This window comes from Schistocerca gregaria, chromosome 1 (assembly GCF_023897955.1).
Source record: "Schistocerca gregaria isolate iqSchGreg1 chromosome 1, iqSchGreg1.2, whole genome shotgun sequence".
NCBI lineage: Eukaryota > Metazoa > Arthropoda > Insecta > Orthoptera > Acrididae > Schistocerca > Schistocerca gregaria.
Genome location: NC_064920.1, coordinates 16,833,166 through 16,854,286, shown reverse-complemented (window position 1 = coordinate 16,854,286; position 21,121 = coordinate 16,833,166). Strand labels below are relative to the sequence as shown.

At 40.9% G+C, this 21,121-nt stretch overlaps 1 protein-coding gene across 2 annotated transcripts in view; it reads right to left on the bottom strand.

Annotated features, from left to right (window-relative positions):
- Window positions 1-19,986, bottom strand: part of LOC126328052 (kanadaptin-like) — a 224,401-nt gene extending 204,415 nt beyond the window's left edge. Inside the window, exon 1 of one of the 2 annotated variants that reach the window (XM_049995979.1) lies at window positions 14,871-19,986. In XM_049995979.1, coding sequence (XP_049851936.1) covers window positions 14,871-15,707 — 837 coding nt within the window. In that variant the 5' untranslated portion in view covers window positions 15,708-19,986. The remainder of the gene's footprint in view (window positions 1-14,870) is intronic. The other variant, XM_049995987.1, reaches the window with a different exon arrangement.
- Window positions 19,987-21,121: the final 1,135 nt, after the last annotated feature.

Here is a 21,121-nt window from a genome sequence, read left to right as displayed (position 1 = left end):
ACCTTGCGAACGCAGCTGTTTAGAGAGCTCGGGCGGTAGCTAGAAGGAAAGTTTTTGTCCTTACCAGGCTTAGGTATGGGTACGATGGTGGCTTCACACCAGCGTCCAGGAAATGCGCCCTCTGCCCAGATGCGGTTGTATGTGTTAAGCAGAAAGTGCTCGCCCACAAGAGAAAGGTACTGCAACATCTGAATGTGGATGGCATCTGGCCCTGGGGTGGAGGATCGGGATGAGCTACTAAAGGTCGCATTGTAGCACTCACGATTCGGAGAAGAGAAGGGTATTGCCCAAGTCTCCTCCACTCATTTCCGATGTAGGAATGCAGCATGATAGTGTGAAGAGCTCGAAACGTCAGCAAAATGGCACCCCAGATGTTGGGGACAGCAATAGGGTCCATGATGACAGTATCAGCAACTGACAGGCAAGAAATTGGGGAATGGATCTTGGTTCCAGAGATTTTTCGGAGGTTGGCCCACATGACAGAGGTAGGTGTGGAACTGTTAAAAGAAACAGTGAATGAAATCCAGCTAGATCTTTTGCTGTCTCAAAGGACGTGATGACACTTTGCACGATCCTGTTTATAATGAATGCAGTTTGCCAGAGTAGGGAGGCGGTTAAAAATGTGGAGAGCACTCTATGTGCGCGAATTGCATCGTGGCATGCCTCAGTCCACCAAGGGACTGGGATACAATGTGGTAAAGAGGAATTGTGGGGGATGGAATGTTCTGCAGCAGTAAGGAGAACGTTTGTGAGATTTTCAGCCTGGTCATCACAACTGGGGAAATCTCGTTCTTCGAAGGACACCAGGGAGGAGCAAAGCTGCCAGTCAGCCCTAGGAAGCTGCCATTTAGGCGTGTACATGGATGGAGTAGGGGTCTGCAAATGGAGAGCACATGGGAAATGGTCGCTCGAGTAGGTGTCAGAAAAAACGCACCACGCAAGACGATGGGCAAGTTAGGCAGTGCACAAGAATAGGCCCAAATGGGAATAGGTGTGCGAGGAGTCGGATAGGAAAGAGGGTGCTCCAGTGTTAAGGCAGAAGAGGTTAAGTTGGTTAAGGAGGTCAGCCAAGAGGGCACCTTTCTGATAGATCCTGGGAGAACCCCAAAGTGCATGATCTGCATTAAAGTCACCGAGTAGCAAAAATGGGGAAGGTAGCTGCCCAATAATATGAAGTAACTCTGCCCTGTCGACAGAAAATGATGTTGGAACATATATATAGTACAGAGAGAAAAAGTCGGGGGGGGGGGGGGGGGGAGGAAAAGGCAAACTGCCACAGCTTGAAGATTGGTAGTCAGCGAGATGGGTTGACTACATATGTCATCCCGTATGAGCAGCATGACGTCCCCATGAGAGGGAGTGCCGACCCCAGGTGGAAGATCAAAACGAATCAATAGGAAATGTGAAAGCTCAAACTGGTCGTGACGGCACAATTTCATTTGCTGAAGGCAAAGTACTAGGAGATACTGTGACGCTAAAAGCAGCCATAAATCCTCTCTGTGCGACCGAAGGCCGCAAATGTTTCATTGGAGGAGTCATGACAAAGGGACATGGGGGTGTCACTTCGGCGGCTGCCGAGTGACAGCTGGGGAAGAGGCACTACTACACGGCACAGAAGCAGGAGGATCCTGCTCCATGGGGTCCGCAGAAGCATCAGCTTGCTCGTACGGTCAGTCTGGAGTCCAATGCCGAAAAATGGTTGCTGCTGTGCACTGGCGACATGGAGGCAGGCCAGACTAAGGTGTCACGGGCTGACACCATAGAAGAGGATCTTCAACGTGACAAAGGAGAAGAACATTTGCCTTTGGAGAACTTCTTTGAGGCTTTCCGGGTAGATGAAGACTTGGATATTGTTTGGCTGGAGGGATGGAGGTGGTCTTCACGGGAGTACTCCTTCTGTCCTTTCTGGCCTACCGGTTGTGTAGCTCGTGGTTTCACCCAATGAGACTTGTTGCACAGTCAGACAGGGGTGATGCGACGTTGACACTGGACAATTTCACGACCTCAGAGCTGAATTGGAGGCCGCATGTCTACAAAGCCGTGTCCTTCATGGAGCAAGGGGTAACAAGAACAGAACTATAGATACCATACGGGAGAACACAGGGTTTGCAATACAGGGTTTGTGACTAGTCAGTAACTTGTGAGTAACTGGCACCTTTTCCTTTATACGGATCTCTTGAACAGCCCGCTCATCAAGATACACAGGACACTCCCGAGAGTAGGCAGCATGGCCACCATTGCAGTTAGTACAGTGGGGAGAAGGAGGCGGACAATCGCCCTCATACATATCCCTACTACAGGCGACACACTTGGCTGGGTGTCGACAAGGCATGCTCGTGTGGTTGAAATGATGACACTGGTAGCAGTGCATCGGGTTTAGAATGTATGGCGAGACAGTGATAATTACATAGCCTGCTTTGAGCTTGGACAGAACCACCACCCTATCAAAGGTGAGAAAGAGAGTGCGGGTAGGCACTAAGGAGGAATCTACCTTTTTCATTATACAATGAACAGCAATGACACCATGATCCATAGAGGTAAGATTGTATTTCAGCCTCGGTTAGACCGTTGAGCAGCCTGGTGTAAATGACACCGCAGGAAGAATTCAAAGGTCTGTGGGCCTTGATACGATCAGGTTAACCGTGGAGAAGCGAGCAGTTGATGCACTTGAGAATCAGAAGTGGTCTCCAAAAGCAAAGTGCCATTCTGTAAACGAGAGCAGGATTTCACAGAGCCAGCAATTACACCTAACCTTTCTGGATAGTAAACGAATTTACCGTAGCGAAGGACTGACCGTCTTCAGTACGTGAGACCACAAGGAACCGTGTGCAGTGGGAAGGCTCTTTGAATCATTAGCCTCGTTGCGTTTACATATGGTAGAAGTTGAGTGAAAAGATGAATGATGCATCACGAGGAAATCCCCCACGATTGCTAGCATCTCTGATGGTGCGCCCCTTCCAACTGGTGGCCACCTTCACATGGCGGCGCACCCCGCCTTAGGTGATTGTTCACACCTCAGGTCACACCTCCCGAACACCTGACGGAGGGACCAATTGCCAATTTGCGAAGCTTACAGCTCAGGCAATCACCCATCTCTGGGCTTGGTCTGTAACAGGGGGTACGTGTGAATCTTACCTGTCGACCCAGGGCTGGGAATTCTGTGTTACCCAGTCACCCGCAATGCGTCAAACAGGTGGTCTGGCCCTCAGGAGCGCACAGGGAGTAGGAAGAAAAAAGACGATCCTGAAAAGCTGAAGCGGAGGAACAAGAGGAGAATGGAACCAAAGAAAGGAAGAGGAAGCGAAAAACAAAAGTGAGACTCTTCGCACGTCAGTGACAGAAGATTCCCAAGCATACTGCAGACATGTTCCCCAAGGGAGGGGAAAAAGAATAGCAAGAGGATAGACATGCAGCACGGAAGGGAAAAAACTGCTGCGAAGGCTGGGGACATGTGGTAGTCGAGCACGAACCCACCAAAGAGGGGCAAGTGCCCTGGGGGGTCATGTATTTGTGATTCCTGTACTGGAGATACCTCAAGTACTATCCTCTCCTTTGGATCCTGTCTCCTCTGCAGAAAGTACAGGATCTGGCATTACCCGTCCACTTGACTGCGAGTGGCATGTCAATGGTAGATCTTGGTGTTCTGTACGGGATGGATGGGGACTGGGGAGGACTCAGGGTGTTGTACTGATCCCTGTAACCAATGAGTTTGAAGTACTGTTTTTGACTGGAACTAAAACTGAAAGTGACCTGGTGGGACTCACTGGGACTCGCTTCACATGTTGTGGGGAAATCTGTTTTGTCCGGTGTCTGGAGGTGGCAAACACAAAAGAGTAGGAGTCTATTAACCATTGGCAGTCCAAATGTACGGTGAATGATGGTACTTTGGTACCCCTTAGGTAAATGGCAGCAAGGGACAGGAAAAGACACAAGGTGTACTTGTGTATATGCCTATACGCCTAGGGGTCTAATTCAACATGTTGAAGAGGCTATTCCAGCAGCCATTGAGGGAGCAGGGTGCAACCAACTGTAGATTGTGGCACATGTTAGGAAAAGAATGATGCCTGTCACCCGGTCTCTGAAAGGATTCTCGGGCCATTCCAGGGACTGGCAGAGAAGGTTGAGAAGACCAGCCTTGTACGTGGGGTTTCAATGAAGTTCACAATTTGCAGCATTGTCCCCCCAACTGATCGTGACCCTTCGGTTCTGAGTTGAGTGGAAGGACTGAACCAGAGATTTCGAAAATTTGACGAGCTACGCTGTGACTTCCTGCACTTGTGCCACAAGATTGAGAACTGTAGGGCCCCCTAAATAGGTCAGGTGTGCACTAAACATCATAGGCTGCTACTGAGGTAGCTGACTGTGCGTGGGGCACACAGAAGGGTCTTTTATGTTAGGTGACACTATCCGATCCAGGTAATGATAGCTGCGGGAAACCCCCAAGTATTACTGTGAGATCCAAAGAAATGCCTCCCACAGGCAAGAGTATTAAAATCCTAATGGTGAACTACTGAAGCATTCGCAACAAACTGCCAGAGTTTGTACTGCTCGTGGAAACTAATGAAGCTCAAATAATACTTGGTACAGAAAAGGTGATTGAAATGTGAAATCCATATCAGTGGGATTTTTGGGGAAAATTTACGTGTATATCACAAGGATAGGTAAATGAAAAATAGGAGTGTTGTATTTTCACAGTAAACAAAAACCTCAAACTCATCGAGACAGAAATTGAAGCTGCATGCGAGATTGCTTGGGCAAGACTCAGTATCAGGCGTGGATATAAAATGATAACTGAATCCTTCTATCGCCCACTAGACTCGTCTCCTGATGTAACTGAAAACTTCAGAGAAAACCTCAATTCACTTGTATCTAAGTTCCCCAATCATATTGTAAGCATCGGTGGAAACTTTAACCATCCAACAATTAACTGGGAAAATTACATTTTTGTCAGTGGCGGACATGATAAGACATCCTGAGAAACTTTACTAAACGTCTTCTCTGAAAATTACCAGGAATCCTACTCATGATGGAGATATATTTGATCTAATGGCAACAAATAGGCCTGACCTCTTGAGGATGTCCACATTGAAACTGGTATCACTGACCACGATGTGTTTGTGGCAACAATGATTACCATGGTACAAAGGACAACTACAACTAAGACAAGCAGAAACTTATATACATTCAGTAAACTAGATAAAAAATCAGTAATGTCATATCTCAATGAGGAACTTGAAACTTTCAGCACAGGTTAGAAGCATGTAGAACAACTCTAGCTCAAGTTTAAAAGAGTAGTTGACCATGCGCTGGATAGATATGTACCCAGTAGAACAGTTCATAATGGGAGGGAACTTCCATGATATACAGTCATTATAAAGAAACTTCCAAGGAAACAGTCTACTACATTACAGGTGTTAAACAAAGCACAGAGGTATAAATACAGAAATACTGAATGGAACACATTTGGCTCTCAAGAGAGCAACACACGACACTTTCAATGAATAGCATAGGAGAATATTATGAAATGACATTTCACAAAACACAAAGAAATTTTAGTTTTGGTTGTATGTAAAGGCTGTTAATGGAACCAAAGCTGGTGTCCAGTCCCTAGCGAATGAGAGAGGAACTGAAACTGAGGATAGCAAAGCAAAAGCTGAAATGCTTAATTCCGTTTTCAAATGTTCCTTTACAAAGGAAAATCCAGAACTGCTCCAATTTAATACTCGTACCACTGAAACGACGAATATAATATAAGTATTAGTGTCAGTGGTGTTGAGAAACAGCTGAAATTGTTAATACTGAACAAAGCTCCAGGGCCTGATGGAATGAATTTGCGGCTGAGTTAGCCCCTCTTCTAACTATAATTATCACAGGTCCCTCAAACAAAAAATTGTGCCCAGTTCTTGGAAGAAAGCAAAGGTCACACCCATCTACAAAAAGGGTAGCATAAGAGATCCACAAAACTATTATTTAATATCCTTGCCATTGATTTGTTGTAGAATCTTATAACATATTCTGACCTCAAACATAATGAGGCATCTTGAGCAGAGTGACCTCCACAATGCCACCAAGCATCATTTTCAAGAACATCAATCAAATGCTACCCTATTCACACTTTTCTCACATGACATACTGAAAGCTTTGGATCAAGGCAACTACATAAATGGGTCATTCCATGTCATTTCAACCACGGGCTCCAGCTCAGTCTCAGATTTGACTGAAATTCAGTACACTAATTCTACCATGTTGGAACACTCGTGTACAAAGTATTAGTTTCCCCTGCCAATTAGTTCCAGAATTATGACTTGTGAAAGAAGGTGGCGTGATCCGGAAATTTCAATCAGAGTTAGAAAACTGTTGCGGAAGAAAAGGGAACTTCACAGCAAACATAAACATAGCCGAAGAATTGCAGACAAACAAAAATTACGTGAAGCGAAATGTTGTGTGAGGAGGGCTATGCGAGAGGCGTTCAAAGAATTCGAAAGTAAAGTTCTATGTACTTACTTGGCAGAAAATCCTAAGAAATTTTGGTCTTATGTCAAAGCGGTAGGTGGATCAAAACAAAATGTCCAGACACTTTGTGACCAAAATGGTACTGAAACAGAGGATCACAGACTAAAGGCCGAAATATTAAATGTCTTTTTCCAAAGCTGTTTCACAGAGGAAGACTGCACTGTAGTGCCTTCTCTAGATTGTCGCACAGGTGACAAAATGGTAGATATTGAAATAGACGACAGAGGGATAGAGACACAATTAAAATCGCTCAAAAGAGGAAAGGCCGCTGGACCTGACGGGATACCAGTAGGATTTTACACAGAGTACACGAAGGAACTTGCCCCTCTTCTTGCAGCGGTGTACCGTAGGTCTCTAGAAGAACGAAGCGTTCCAAAGGATTGGAAAGGGGCACAGGTCATCCCCGTTTTCAAGAAGGGACGTCAAACAGATGTGCAGAACTATAGACCTATATCTCTAACGTCGATCAGTTGTAGAATTTTGGAACAGGTATTATGTTCGAGTATAATGACTTTTCTGGAGACTAGAAATCTACTCTGTAGGAATCAGCATGGGTTTTGAAAAAGACGGTCGTGTGAAATCCAGCTCTCGCTATTCGTCCACGAGACTCAGAGGGCCATAGACACGGGTTCACAGGTAGATGCCGTGTTTCTTGATTTCCGCAAGGCGTTTGACACAGTTCCCCACAGTCGTTTAATGAACAAAGTAAGAGCATACGGACTATCAGACCAATTGTGTGACTGGATTGAGAAGTTCCTAGATAACAGAACGCAGCATGTTATTCTCAATGGAGAGAAGTCTTCCGAAGTAAGAGTGATTTTAGGTGTGCTGCAGGGGAGTGTCATAGGACTGTTGCTATTCACAATATACATAAATGACCTGGTGGATGACATCGGAAGTTCACTGAGGCTTTTTGCAGATGATGCTGTGGTGTATCGAGAGGTTGTAACAATGGAAAATTGTACTGAAATGCAGGAGTATCTGCAGCGAATTTACGCATGGTGCAGGGAATGGCAATTGAATCTCAATGTAGACAAGTGTAATGTGTTGCGAATACATAGAAAGAAAGATCCCATATCATTTAGCTACAAAATAGCTGGTCAGCAACTGGAAGCAGTTAATTCCACAAAGTATCTGGGAGTATGCATTAGGAGTGATTTAAAATGGTCTCTTCGTGAGATATACACAGGAGGGAGCAATATACTGCTTGACTCCTCGGTGGAGGTATCTTCTCGAAACTTCACCAAAAGCCAGTACCGAGCTACTGAGCGTCTCTCCTGCAGAGTCTTCCACTGGAGTTTATCTATCATCTCCATAATGCTTTCACGATTACTAAATGATCCTGTAACGAAGTGCGCTGCTCTCCGTTGGATCTTCTCTATCTCGTCCATCAAACCCATCTAGCACGGATCCCACACTGCTGAGCAGCATTCAAGCCGTGTTTCTTGACTTCTGCAAGGTGTTCAATACAGTTCCCCACAGTTGTTTAATGAACAAAGTAAGAGCAAGTGGCGTGATTTGATTAATGGGGTCACAAAGAGTCGGAACCTACTAAGCGAATAGAGGGAGAGAAAATGGAATGATCACATAAAGTTCATCGTCGGTATAGCATATGCCAGACTGAGATTCATTCGAACAATCCTGAGGAAATTCAATCCCAAACCAAAGGAAGTAGGTTACAGTACACTTGTTCTCCCACTGCTTGAATGCTGCTCAGTGGTGTGGGATCCGTGCTAGATGGGTTCTGATATGTTGCATAGCAACAATCTTCTTTGCATCTGTACATGTACATTTCCCATTTCCACTGTTACATAGCCTTTTTTCCAGGCATTATTCCGCTATTGTCATTATTTTCATAAAACTCCGACACTAGCACCTTTCTTTCTGAACTCAATTGCTTTCCCTGAGCCTGCCGAAGTTGTGGGAGCACTCCTTGGGGTTGCTTTTATTTTCCTAGCTTGCTTCGCCATATATGTAGAAGCACTGAATTCCTTTGCAGGCTAGTCAATAGACCAGCTGAAAGGTGCAAGGGTAAGAATAGCTACTTTTTTCTGGCGAGTGGATATGGCACATTTTTCTTCCAAATCATGCACAATTTTGTTCAAATCAGAGCATTTCTGGCATGATTTCTGTTCCTTTGGAGCAGATAGTTCTGCCTCTACCACCATTAGTGCGGCAGGTATTTTGTGTTTTAATTCCATTTGAGCTTCTTGTAGTTTTCTTCTACCATTGCTGGGCCTGTCTCTTTTCCCAACTTTGTGTGTCTTCATGAGAGGCAAACCAAGAGCTATCATTGATGTATTTAATTGCTCATCCGCTGTGGTTGTAGGTGGCCGATACTCTTCGTCACAGTCGTGTAAATTATCAGAATATTCTTCATTTTTTAGCAGTGTAACACACCTGGAACATAACTTTTGTCCTGGTTTCATGTTAAGTCCAATGCACTAATTCACTTTCAATAGTGATTTTATATCGATTTCTCTGTCTTCTTATGAATCAGAAATGGATCAAAACAACTTCTTTGTAGGAAAGAATACTTATCCACAAACACTTTCATATGATGATAACAAACACTAAAGTTTCCTGGAACTGTACTTCTTGTGCCCACAGGGTGTATCCCGGATCTCCATAGCAACAAATCTTGGTCCGAATCATCCAGATCATACAGTACAAAGCGAATGCCACATTTTGTTCCATATGTTGCTTTATGGCATTCAGATGCTCGTGCTCTACCAATACTGCAACTTGTTTGAACAACAGCACCACTAATACACTCTTCTGCCTCCATACTGAATTTCCACAACAGTACTGACCAGTCTGAACTAGAACCTTAAAAACATGAGTAACCTGTAATTGTTGCTTGTTTCCTTTGTTGTTCCTGCCTAACAATGACTCATTCTGTGTTTGAAAACTACCATTGTTTAACTTTCTGTTGCCTACTAGTTTCCAACAATTGCTGCAACTTTATCAGAAACAAGCTGTCTGCATCATCACTATTACTTGCTAAATCGTGTTAAAAGAAACGTAACCAAATACATCTCTGTCAACTTTTATTGTACACAAATGTCTTGCAATAACAAGTTGAAATTTTGCCACATATTATATTATGGTCTACTTATGCAGCAGTGTTTGAAATTTGGCTTGAATATCACTTGTCCCTTTTGTGCTACCACACTTAGAAAATCCATGTTTTTCAGGTAATTTTTCAAATTTTTGTATTTCCATGTGCATGTAACTCTGTTTGTGTGACTGATATGGGCAAGATGAGTTCTGTGTGTGTTTAGGCCACATTTAGCTTACCACAAAAAAATTATATCCTTTTTGAGTGAATTATATTTGGCACAGAGGGCACCTACAATATATACCTTTTAACATATTACATTTTTTAAAATCACATTTTGGAATTTTTTATTATCCCTCAGAAATAAGTTGTTGGTGTTTTGATTCATAGAGTGTGTTCTCTTAGTGGGTGTTTGGGTTCTAAAAATTTCACTGGACTGTGCAGAATAGTTCCAAAATTATTAATACCTGAAGTTGGGTCTGAAGATAGATTGCCAGATTCGGGTTGCAATTTCCGGTTCACACCACCTTCTTTAACAAGCCATAATTCCGGCCTAGGGGTGGGAAATTGCCCCTAAAGGTGGAAGAATCAGCAATTATCAACAACATGAGGATGCAGAAGGCAATGGAAACCACTGCATTAAAGACACGTAACGTGTATCCGCAGGACATGTGGCCTGTAGTTGAAGAAGTGTCATGATGATCTCTCCATAGGCAAAAGATTCCAGAATAGTCCCCCATTCGGATCTCCGGGAGGGGACCGCCAAGGGGGAGATTACCATGAGAAAAATATTGAATAATCAACGAAAGGATAATATTCTACAAATCGGGGCGTGTAATGTCAGAAGCTTGAAAGTGGTAGGGAAACTAGAAAATCTGAAAAGGGAAATGCAAAGGCTCAATCTAGATATAATAGGGGTCAGTGAAGTGAAGTGGAAGGAAGATAAGGATTTCTGGCCAGATGAGTATCGGGTAATATCAACAGCAGCAGAAAATGGTATAACAGGTGTAGGATTCGTTATGAATAGGAAGGTAGGGCAGAGGGTGTGTTACTGCGAACAGTTCAGTGACCGGTTTGTTCTAATCAGAATCGACAACGATAGTTCAGGTATACATGCCTACGTCGCAAGCTGAAGATGAACAGATAGAGAAAGTGTATGAGGATATTGAAAGGGTAATGCAGTATGCAAAGGGGGACGAAAATCTAATAGTCATGGGCGACTGGAATGCAGTTGTAGGGGAAGGAGTAGAAGAAAAGGTTACGGGAGAATATGGGCTTGGGACAAGGAATGAAAGAGGAGAAAGACTAATTGAGTTCTGTAACAAGTTTCAGCTAGTAATAGCAAATACCCTGTTCAAGAATCACAAGAGGAGGAGGTATACTTGAAAAAGGCCGGGAGATATGGGAAGATTTCAATTAGATTACATCATGGTCAGACAGAGATTCTGAAATCAGATACTGGATTTTAAGGGGTACCCAGGAGCAGATATAGACTCAGATCACAATATAGTAGTGATGAAGAGTAGGCTGAAGTTCAAGACATTAGTCAGGAAGAATCAATACGCAAATAAGTGGGATACAGAAGTTCTAAGGAATGACGAGATACTTTTGAAGTTCTCTAACGCTATAGATACAGCAATAAGGAATAGCGCAGTAGGCAGCACAGTTGAAGAGGAATGGACATCTCTAAAAAGGGCCATCACAGAACCTGGGAAGAAAAGCATAGGTACAAAGAAGGTAGCTGCCAAGAAACCATGGGTAACAGAAGAAATACTTCAGTTAATTGATGAAAGCATGAAGTACAAACATGTTCCGGGAAAATCAGGAATACAGAAATACAAGTCGCTGAGGAATGAAATAAATAGGAAGTGCAGGGAAGCTAAGACGAAATGGCTTCAGCAAAAATGTGAAGACATCAAAAAAGATATGATTGTCGGAAGGACAGACTCAGCATACAGGAAAGTCAAAACAACCTTTGGTGACATTAAAAGCAACGGTGGTAACATTAAGAGTGCAATGGGAATTCCACTGTTAAATGCAGAGGAGAGAGCAGATAGGTGGAAAGAATACATTGAAAGCCTCTATGAGGGTGAAGATTTGTCTGATGTGATAGAAGAAGAGACAGGAGTCGATTTAGAAGAGATAGGGGATCCAGTATTAGAATCGGAATTTAAAAGAGCTTTGGAGGACTTACGGGCAAATAAGGCAGAAGGGATAGATAACATTCCATCAAAATTTCTAAAATCATTAGGGGAAGTGGCAACAAAACAACTATTCATGTTGGTGTGTAGAATATATGAGTCTGGCGACATACCATCTGACTTTTGGAAAAACATCATCCACACAATTCCGAAGATGGCAAGAGCTGACAAGTGCGAGAATTATCGCACAATCAGCTTAACAGCTCATGCATCAAAGCTGCTTAGAAGAATAATATACAGAAGAATGGAAAAGAAAATTGAGAATGCGCTAGGTGACGATCAGTTTGGCTTTAGGAAAAGTAAAGGCACTAGAGAGGCAATTCTGACGTTACAGCTAATAATGGAAGCAAGGCTGAAGAAAAATCAAGACACGTTCACAGGATTTGTCGACCTGGAAAAAGCGTTCGACAATATAAAATGGTGCAAGCTGTTCAAGATTCTGAAAAAAGTAGGGGTAAGCTATAGGAAGAGACGGGTCATATACAATATGTACAACAACCAAGAGGGAATAATAAAAATGGACGATCAAGAATGAAGTGCTCATATTAAGAAGGGTGTAAGACAAGGCTGTAGCCTTTCGCCCCTACTCTTCAATCTGTACATCGAGGAAGCAATGATGGAAATAAAAGAAAGGTTCAGTAGTGGAATTAAAATACAAGGGGAAAGGATATCAATGATACGATTCGCTGATGACATTGCTATCCTGAGTGAAAGTGAAGAAGAATTAAATGATCTGCTGAACGGAATGAACAGTCTAATGAGTACACAGTATGGTCTGAGAGTAAATCGGACAAAGACGAAGGTAATGAGAAGTAGTAGAAATGAGAACAACGAGAAACTTAACATCAGGATTGATGGTCACAAAGTCAATAAAGTTAAGGAATTCTGCTACCTAGGCAGTAAAATAACCAACGGCGGACGGAGAAAGGACGACGTCAAAAGCAGACTCGCTATGGCAAAAAACGCATTTCTGGCCAAGAGAAGTCTTCTAATATCAAATACCGGCCTTAATTTGAGGAAGAAATTTCTGAGGATGTACATCTGGAGTACAGCATCGTATGGTAGTGAAACATGGACTGTGGGAAAACCGGAACAGAAGAGAATCAAAGCATTTGAGATGTGTTGCTATAGACGAATGTTGAAAAGTAGGTGGACTGATAAGGTAAGGAATGAGGAGGTTCTACGAAGAATCGGAGAGGAAAGGAATATGTGGAAAACACTGATAAGGAGAAGGGACAGGTTGACAGGACATCTGCTAAGACATGAGGGAATGACTTCCATGGTACTAGAGGGAGCTGTAGAGGGCAAAAACTGTAGAGGAAGACAGAGATTGGAATATGTCAAGCAAATAATTGAGGACCTAGGTTGCAAGTGCTACTCTGAGATGAAGAGGTTAGCAAAGGGGAGAAATTCGTGGCGGGCCGCATCAAACCAGTCAGTAGACTGATGACCCAAACAAATCTGGAACTAATTGGCAGGGGAACTTAAGAACATTTTCTCAAATGGTTGAATAGACATGGAATGACCCAAATTCAGTATTTCTTGATTTCAGAAAAGCATTTGGCACACCACTACAATTACACTTATTCTCAAAAGTATGAACATATGGGGTATCAAGTGAAATTTGTGACTGGATTGAGGACTTTTTGGTAAAGATGATGTAGCATGTTATCTAAGATGGACAGTCATCATCAGACGTAGAAGTAGGTTGGGGTGTGCCCCAGGGAAGTGTGATGGGACTCTTGTTGTTCATATTGTATATTAATGACCTTGCGGACAACATTAATAATTAAAATCAGGATTTTTGCAGATGATGCAGTTATTTATAATGAAGTGCTATTTGAGAGAAGCTGTGTGAATATTCTGTCAGATAAGATTTCAACAAGGTGAAGAGATTGGCAACTTACTCTAAATGTTCAGAAATTTAAAATTTTGCATTTCACTAAATGAAAATACGTAGTACCCTATGACTACAATGTCAATGAGTACTGCTGGAATCGGCCAACTCATACATAGGGAAATAAAATGCAGGTATATGAAACGAAATGATTACATAGGTTCAGTCATTGGTATAGCAGGTGGTAGATTTGGGTTATTGGTAGAATACTGAGGAAGCACAATCAGTCTACAAAAGACATTGTTTACAAATCTCTCGTGCGACCCTTCCTAGGATACTGCTCATGTGTATGGGACCTGTACCAGATAGGAGTAACAGGGGATATTGAATGTATACAGAGAGAAGGGCAGCACAAATGTTCAGTTTGTTTAACCCATGGAAGAGTGTCACACAGATAATGGAAGAACTGAAATAGCAGACTCTTGAAAAGAGATGTAAACTATCCCAAGAAAGTTTATTAACCAATTTTCAAGAACTGGCTTAAAATGATTGCTCTAGGGATATACAACCCCCTATCTATTGGTCACACAGGGACCATGAGGATAAGATTATAATAATTAGTGTACTCACAGAGGCATTCTAACAAACATTATTCCCATGCTACATATGTGAATGGAAAGGAAGAAATCCTAATAACTGGTACAATGGGACATACCCTCTGCCATGCACCTCATAGTGATTTGCCAGAATATAGATGTAGATGTAAATCAATGTTCTATATTTCACACACTTGCTATTGAACTAATGCATTAAGCAATAAACTTGTCAATCTGACAATATCATGCATTGAGTTCTTATTACTAGACTGAAATATTTGTTTTCAATCAGTTGAATAGCTGCAAGAAAAAATAAACTTTGATTGGAGCATACTTCAATTAAATGCTTTATGAATTTTCAATTACTGAAAACAGCTCCAGATATTTTGTCTGAAATAATTTAAACTACAGTGAAGAAATGTTATTTTAAAAATTTAAAAAAAAAAATCCATAATACAACAAGTGACAGGAAGGGGGAAAAAACTGTATCACTCTGATATCCTGAGTCTGCTGCGAAATCATACTTTCAGCACTACATTTTTACATATAAGAAATTGCTGTTAATGGCCTACTTGTTAGACTCATATACACAATTAGCACAATAACAGGTAGGGGAACTTTTGGTTGTGAAATAAGACAAAATCAGTTTTCATTCGGCTTACCTGTATCCTCACGTGAATATTTGGTTTAATTTTGTACTTGTTTAGAAAAGTGCCGTGTGTGCTACCCAAATCATACACGTAAAATCCGGCGGAGTTCTGATCATCCCCGTCCTTACGATACTGTACAATCGCATGATATCGCGATATTGTTGGGTGAGCCATTTGTATGTCACATGTCGACAAGCGGCCAATAACATAGAATGGCTTGCAAGATAGTTCAATTCTTTCTATAATCCTTCCATCTTTTAGAACTTCAAAGCCATAATCTGCTTCCGGTATACCACTCCAGGTTGGTTCTTTGTAGGGGAGTGGTACAGGCTTCTCTTTCAACTTCTGGGCTGATGCTAAAGAGAGAAGTTTCGTGCTCTCGGAATCAATCGTTCCTTTGACTGAAACATTCAAGTCTGGTGCACAATCGAGCTGCTCTTCATTCTCATCAGGAGAAGCACTTGCGCATTTTGTAGACTCATTTGGATGAAAATTTTTCACTTTCCCCACACCTCTACCCCTTCGTGGGCCTACCACCAAAACAGGTTTTTTAAAGCAGTCAGATTTGTTTTCTTGCCCGACAACTTTCATCCCATTACACCCTTCCATATCACTTGGATTTGCTTCAGAAGCAGAGTTTACCCTTAATCCTGACCTATTCTCTTCAGTTCCATTTATGTCTTTCTTATTTCCTAATGATGCACAGTCCTTTGCTAGACATATATTGCTTTCATCTTCTTTCCCGTCTTCTCCTCCTTTTCTTCCAGCCCTGATTTCTTGGCAAACATCGTAATTTTCGTGTTCCGAGAGCGAAATGATTGTGGATTCTTCTCTCACAAACTCATCCATAGCTATCCACTTGCGCGCAATAAAAGAAAAAACTGAAAAACACTCAGAGCCACCTTAATTCAAGGATTCATCATAAAAAAATCTATTTTTTTTCACTTTCACTAGAAACAAACAACAACATTTACACAATCCAACAGCAGTCCAGCACTGAGTACCTAATTGACATATCTAAACAATTCACTCTCGCATACAAATAATCCAAAACTGTTCGGTCACAAAGAAAGTTCCTGGTCAAAGTTTTTAAATTATTTCCAGTAATCCCTGTGAAAACTAAATTTCGAACTGCAATTGTTTTAGCTCACATGAGTTTATGACTGAATGTATGTAATTCCTGCCGAATAACATAATGAACTATTTCAAATCTAGAGTGAGAACGATGTGATTCGGCGTTATAATCTGTAAGCTCGAGTGTTTTTGGGGCGTTTGGCAAGCTGTTCAAAAAATTGTTTCCGATTTATCTTCTCATTGCTTTGTTTATTCAGCAATTGCCATTCAAAACAACGCTATGAGGTGCAGTAGAAATTGTCAGATTTCTTTACCATATGAACTTTTATAGAAAGTTGGTGTCATTTGCTTGGACTTACCATGAACGAAAAAAAATTAATAAAATTAATTATTTCAGTACACAGTACGTTGAAATAGAAATGGGAATGAGTCCCTGCTTCTCAATCCAATGTGAACTACATTTTTATACAGTTACTTCCGATTTATTGTGGTGCTTTTATGTACGCTCGCAATATGATATCACATACACTGCAAATTTGACTGCGCATCTCTCAGAACAGGTCATTTATTGTCACGATTTTATTAAGAACAGCTGCACGTCTGCATACCACAGGTGGTATGTTATGTTTTGACGATATACGTATGTCATTCCGTGTAATCTTACTACGGATGATAAAGGCGACCATCTCAAATTTGCGTCAATTTGGTGCATGGATACCTACATGTCTCAACTGTCAAATAGCATTATCCTAACCAACCATTTTTGATAAATTCAGGTTTGAAAGATGTGTGTACTCAGTCGTTAGTCGGACACCAATTACCAGATTTTCAGAGAACTGTTACTAAGTAATGAGTTGACCCATAGTTGTAAGCATCTAGTATGTCGGCACTACTTAGGTGATATACTGTATAAAAATTACTATATGTCATTCAGATTTTTCATGAAGAATGTCGGAAAACATTTTTTTTTTCATGCTGTGATTTAAATTTGTGATGTAAAAAAATCATAACTTTGTCCAAGGAAACGGTATAGGCCTCAGTTTGTGTACTGTAACTCTTTAGTCGTAGTATTAAATATAGATAACATTGAGAATCATTTGGCATTAGTATCTCCTACCTGCCCTTATAGGTGACTCATTAACAAACAAATGTCAATGGTACGAACTTCAAAGTCCAAGGAGGGGGAGGGGTGGGTTGCATAGACAGATGAATCTCAGCTTGACTTTCTTCATTTGGATTTGCAGCTCCACTTGTTTGCAGTTAAAATTGTAGGACGTAAGGTCCGGCAGTTGCAATTTTGCATACTGGCGGACCTCACATCCTACAACCAAAGCTTGATTTTTTTACTTAAGTGTTTACATATCTGGTACCAATCTTAGGTGCAAGGAATAACATCCGAACTCACTCTATTTATTTGTAAAGAATAAAATAATAAAGCTACTTACACATACCATTCACATTAATCACTACAGGGAATTGGTATATAAAAGCCATGCGTATTCGTTGAAAAATTGTTACTAAAACAGCTTTGGTTGACCCGTAGGTCAGAACTGTATACAGGTATGATCTGAAAATAGTTACAACCATTCTTCTTAATAATACAAGAGACAGATTGGGTGCACAAATGTGACAACATACCCTTATTCTGCTATTGTATGTCCAGCCTTTTGACTGGAGGTCTGTGAGACTACGGCCGTTCACTATTGTAAGAAAATAAAACACCTGTCTGGGGGACTATGGCTGTTTACTAGATCAAGAAAATAAAACTATAAAACTCTTCCACTTTGCATGTAACTTTGTTTTCTTTGACATCTATATCCAAAAATGAAATGAGTTTACTTAAAGGTGAGAGATATAATTTTTTCATGGCACTTATTGTCAAGTTTATACAACCATCCACTGCAACTTCATAACAATGAGACATACACCTTACATTTAACATTGGAGAAGGGGACACAAACAGCATCTGTCCTATTAGACCATGAAAGGAATTGTGATGCAGCAGGAGACATGCAGTTAACCTCAACAACTTTAAATTCATGTGATACCTGGAAAAATGTGTCTTATGTACCAGTTTTCATATTATTTGCAAGCTATATATTACCCAACTTGCAGCTGTTCCAACAAAACATTTTAAGGTGCTCCCATAGCAACAGTGCTCCTGGTTTCATCTGTGTAATAAGACTCTTCATTAGAACTGTGTTAGTAGTAACGACTAGGAATACATGGTGCTATAGTGTTTCTGGAACTCTCCTCATTGTACTGTACCTGTTTTCCAATAAACTTCCATGCGATCTGATCTCTTGCGAAGAAACAAAGATCATAGTAATGCCATGTATTTTGTGGAATGCCGTTGCAAACAGCTCCTCATTAAGAAACATAGAATTCAACCCGCTGTGAACAGATTGTAGTTTTATCGCTTGCTCCATCTTCACGGAGCACTGTTGGAGTGGCATCTACTGCTGGTGTCCCAGAGTACATGGTAAATGTAGCAAGAAAAGTTAAACACAGTAGTGTTGTAATTATTTTTCCAGAAAGCAGAAGCAGTTAAAATCTGTTTTATATATAATTGTGAATTATTTAGGACTAAAGGAGACAACTCACCGAAAGGCAGAAGCCTTGTGTCTTTGACGAGTGAAATGAGACGTAGTAATATTATATGAAAATGACAATTGTTCAAGACTTTGTGCAAGGATGGAAAAGGTATGTTACTGTCGTGATAAATAACAAGAAGAGTCACTGGCAAAAAAGACTTATTTTTGTTAATCTGAAACTGTTGTACACGAAATTCTCCACAAAAAAGAAATATATTTTTTGTTTTTTCACAGGAGATCAAAGCATGTGATGGCTTCTTGGAAGATCAGTACAATACAATAAGGACTATTCCAGTTCCACACTGTGAATTTCTAGTCACTGCTAGTAATACCTTTCTAATGCAGAGATTTTAAACAAATGCAAATGTGAGCACTGTTGTTATGGAAGCACTTTAAATGCTTTGTTGGAACAGCTGCAAATCGGGCAATACATGGCTTGCAAATACAATGAAAACCGGTACATAAGACACATTTCCCAGGTATCACATGAATTTAAAGATGTTGAGATTAACTTCATGTCTCCTACTGAATCAGAATTCCTTTTGTGGCCCAGTAGCTAAAATGTTGTTTGTGCCTGCCTTCTCCCATTTCATATGTAAGGAGGGTGTCCTGTCATTACAAAGTCATAGTGCATGGTTATATAAACTTGACACAAAGCGCTATGAAAAAAATCATATCTTCCACCTCTAAGTGAACTCATTTCATTTTCTGATCAAGAAGTCAGGGATAACAAAGTTGTATGCAAGGTGGAAGAGTTTTAAAAATATAATTTCCTTCTTTATAATTGAACATTTTTATGGAACTGTTCTTAGCATGATTTTTATATCTATGTCTACCAGCATATATGTAAAATATTAGTAATATCTCTCATTACTGCTTGCAGCTTTTCTTTTGTTCACTGAAGTTGTATTTTTAATTTAAACTAATGGAATAAGTGTATATCACTACTTTTGTGCACCCAGTCTCTCTCTTGTAATTCCTTACACTGAAAAGACATTTACCAGCAAAATACACCATACGCATTACTAAAAATGATTAATAACTGTTTCCAGCTCATACCTGTTTACAGTTCTGACTACAGGTCAACCACAAATATTTTAGGACATTTTTTTGAAAGGATACACATGATGTTGTTGTTGTGGTCTTCAGTCCTGAGACTGGTTTGATGCAACTTTCCATGCTACTTTATCCTATGCAAGCTTCATCATCTCCCAGTACCTACTGCATCTACTTAGTGTAGTCATCTCTTGGTCTCCCTCTACGATTTTTACCCTCCATGCTGCCCTCCAGTACTAAATTGGTGATCCCTTGATGACTCATAACATGTCCTACCAACTGATCCCTTCTTCTAGTCAAGTTGTGCCACAAACTCCTCTTCTCCCCAATTCTGTTCAATACCTCCTTATTAGTTATGTGATTTACCCATCTAATCGTCAGCATTCTTCTGTAGCACCATATTTCGAAAGTTTCTATTCTCTTCTTGTCCAAACTAGTTATCGTCCATGTTCCACTTCCATAAATAGCTACACTCCATACAAATACTTTCAGAAACGGCTTCTTGACACTTAAAGCATTACTCGATGTTAACAAATTTCTCTTCTTCAGAAACACTTTCCTTGCCATTGCCAGTCTACATTTTATATCCTCTCTACTTCGGCCATCATCAGTTATTTTGCTTCCCAAATAGCAAAATTCCTTTACTACTTTAAGTGTCTCATTTCCTAATCTAATTCCCTCAGCATCAACCGACTTAATTCAACTACATTCCATTATCCTCGTTTTGCTTTTGTTGATGTTCATCTTATACCCTCTTTTCAAGACTGTCCATTCCGTTCAACTGCTCTTCCAAGTCCTTTGCTGTCTCTGACAGAATTACAATGTCATCGGCGAACCTCAAAGTTTTTATTTCTTCTCCATAGATTTTAATACCTACTCCAAAGTTTTCTTTTTTTTTTTTCCTTCTGCTTACTCAATATACAGATTGAATAGCATTGGGAAGAGGCTACAACCCTGTCTCACTCCCATCGCAACCAGTGCTTCCCTTTCACGCCTCCTCAACTCTTATAACTGCCATCTGGTTTATGCACAAATTGTAAATAGCCTTTCACTCCCTGTATTTTACCCCTGCCATCTTCAGAATTTAAAAGAGCGTAGTCCAGTCAACATTGTCAAAAGCTTTCTCTAAGTCTACAAATGCTAGAAACGTAGGTTTGCCTTTCCTTAATTTTTCTTCTAAGATAAGTCGTAAGGTCAGTATTGCCTCACGTGTTCCAGTATTTCTGCGGAATCCAAACTGATCTTCCCCAAGGTTGGCTTCTACTAGTTTTTCCATTCGTCTGTAGAGAATTCGTGTTAGTATTTTGCAGCTATGGCTTATTAAACTGATAGTTCGGTAATTTTCACATCTGTCAACACCTGCTTTCTTTGCCATTGGAATTATTATATTCTTCTTGAAGTCTGAGGGTATTTCGCCTGTGTCATACATGTTGCTCACCAAAACGTAGACTTTTGTCAGGACTGGCTTTCCCAAGGCTGTCAGTAGTTCTAATGGAATGTTGTCTAAATCCGGGGCCTTGTTTCGACTTAGGTCTTTTA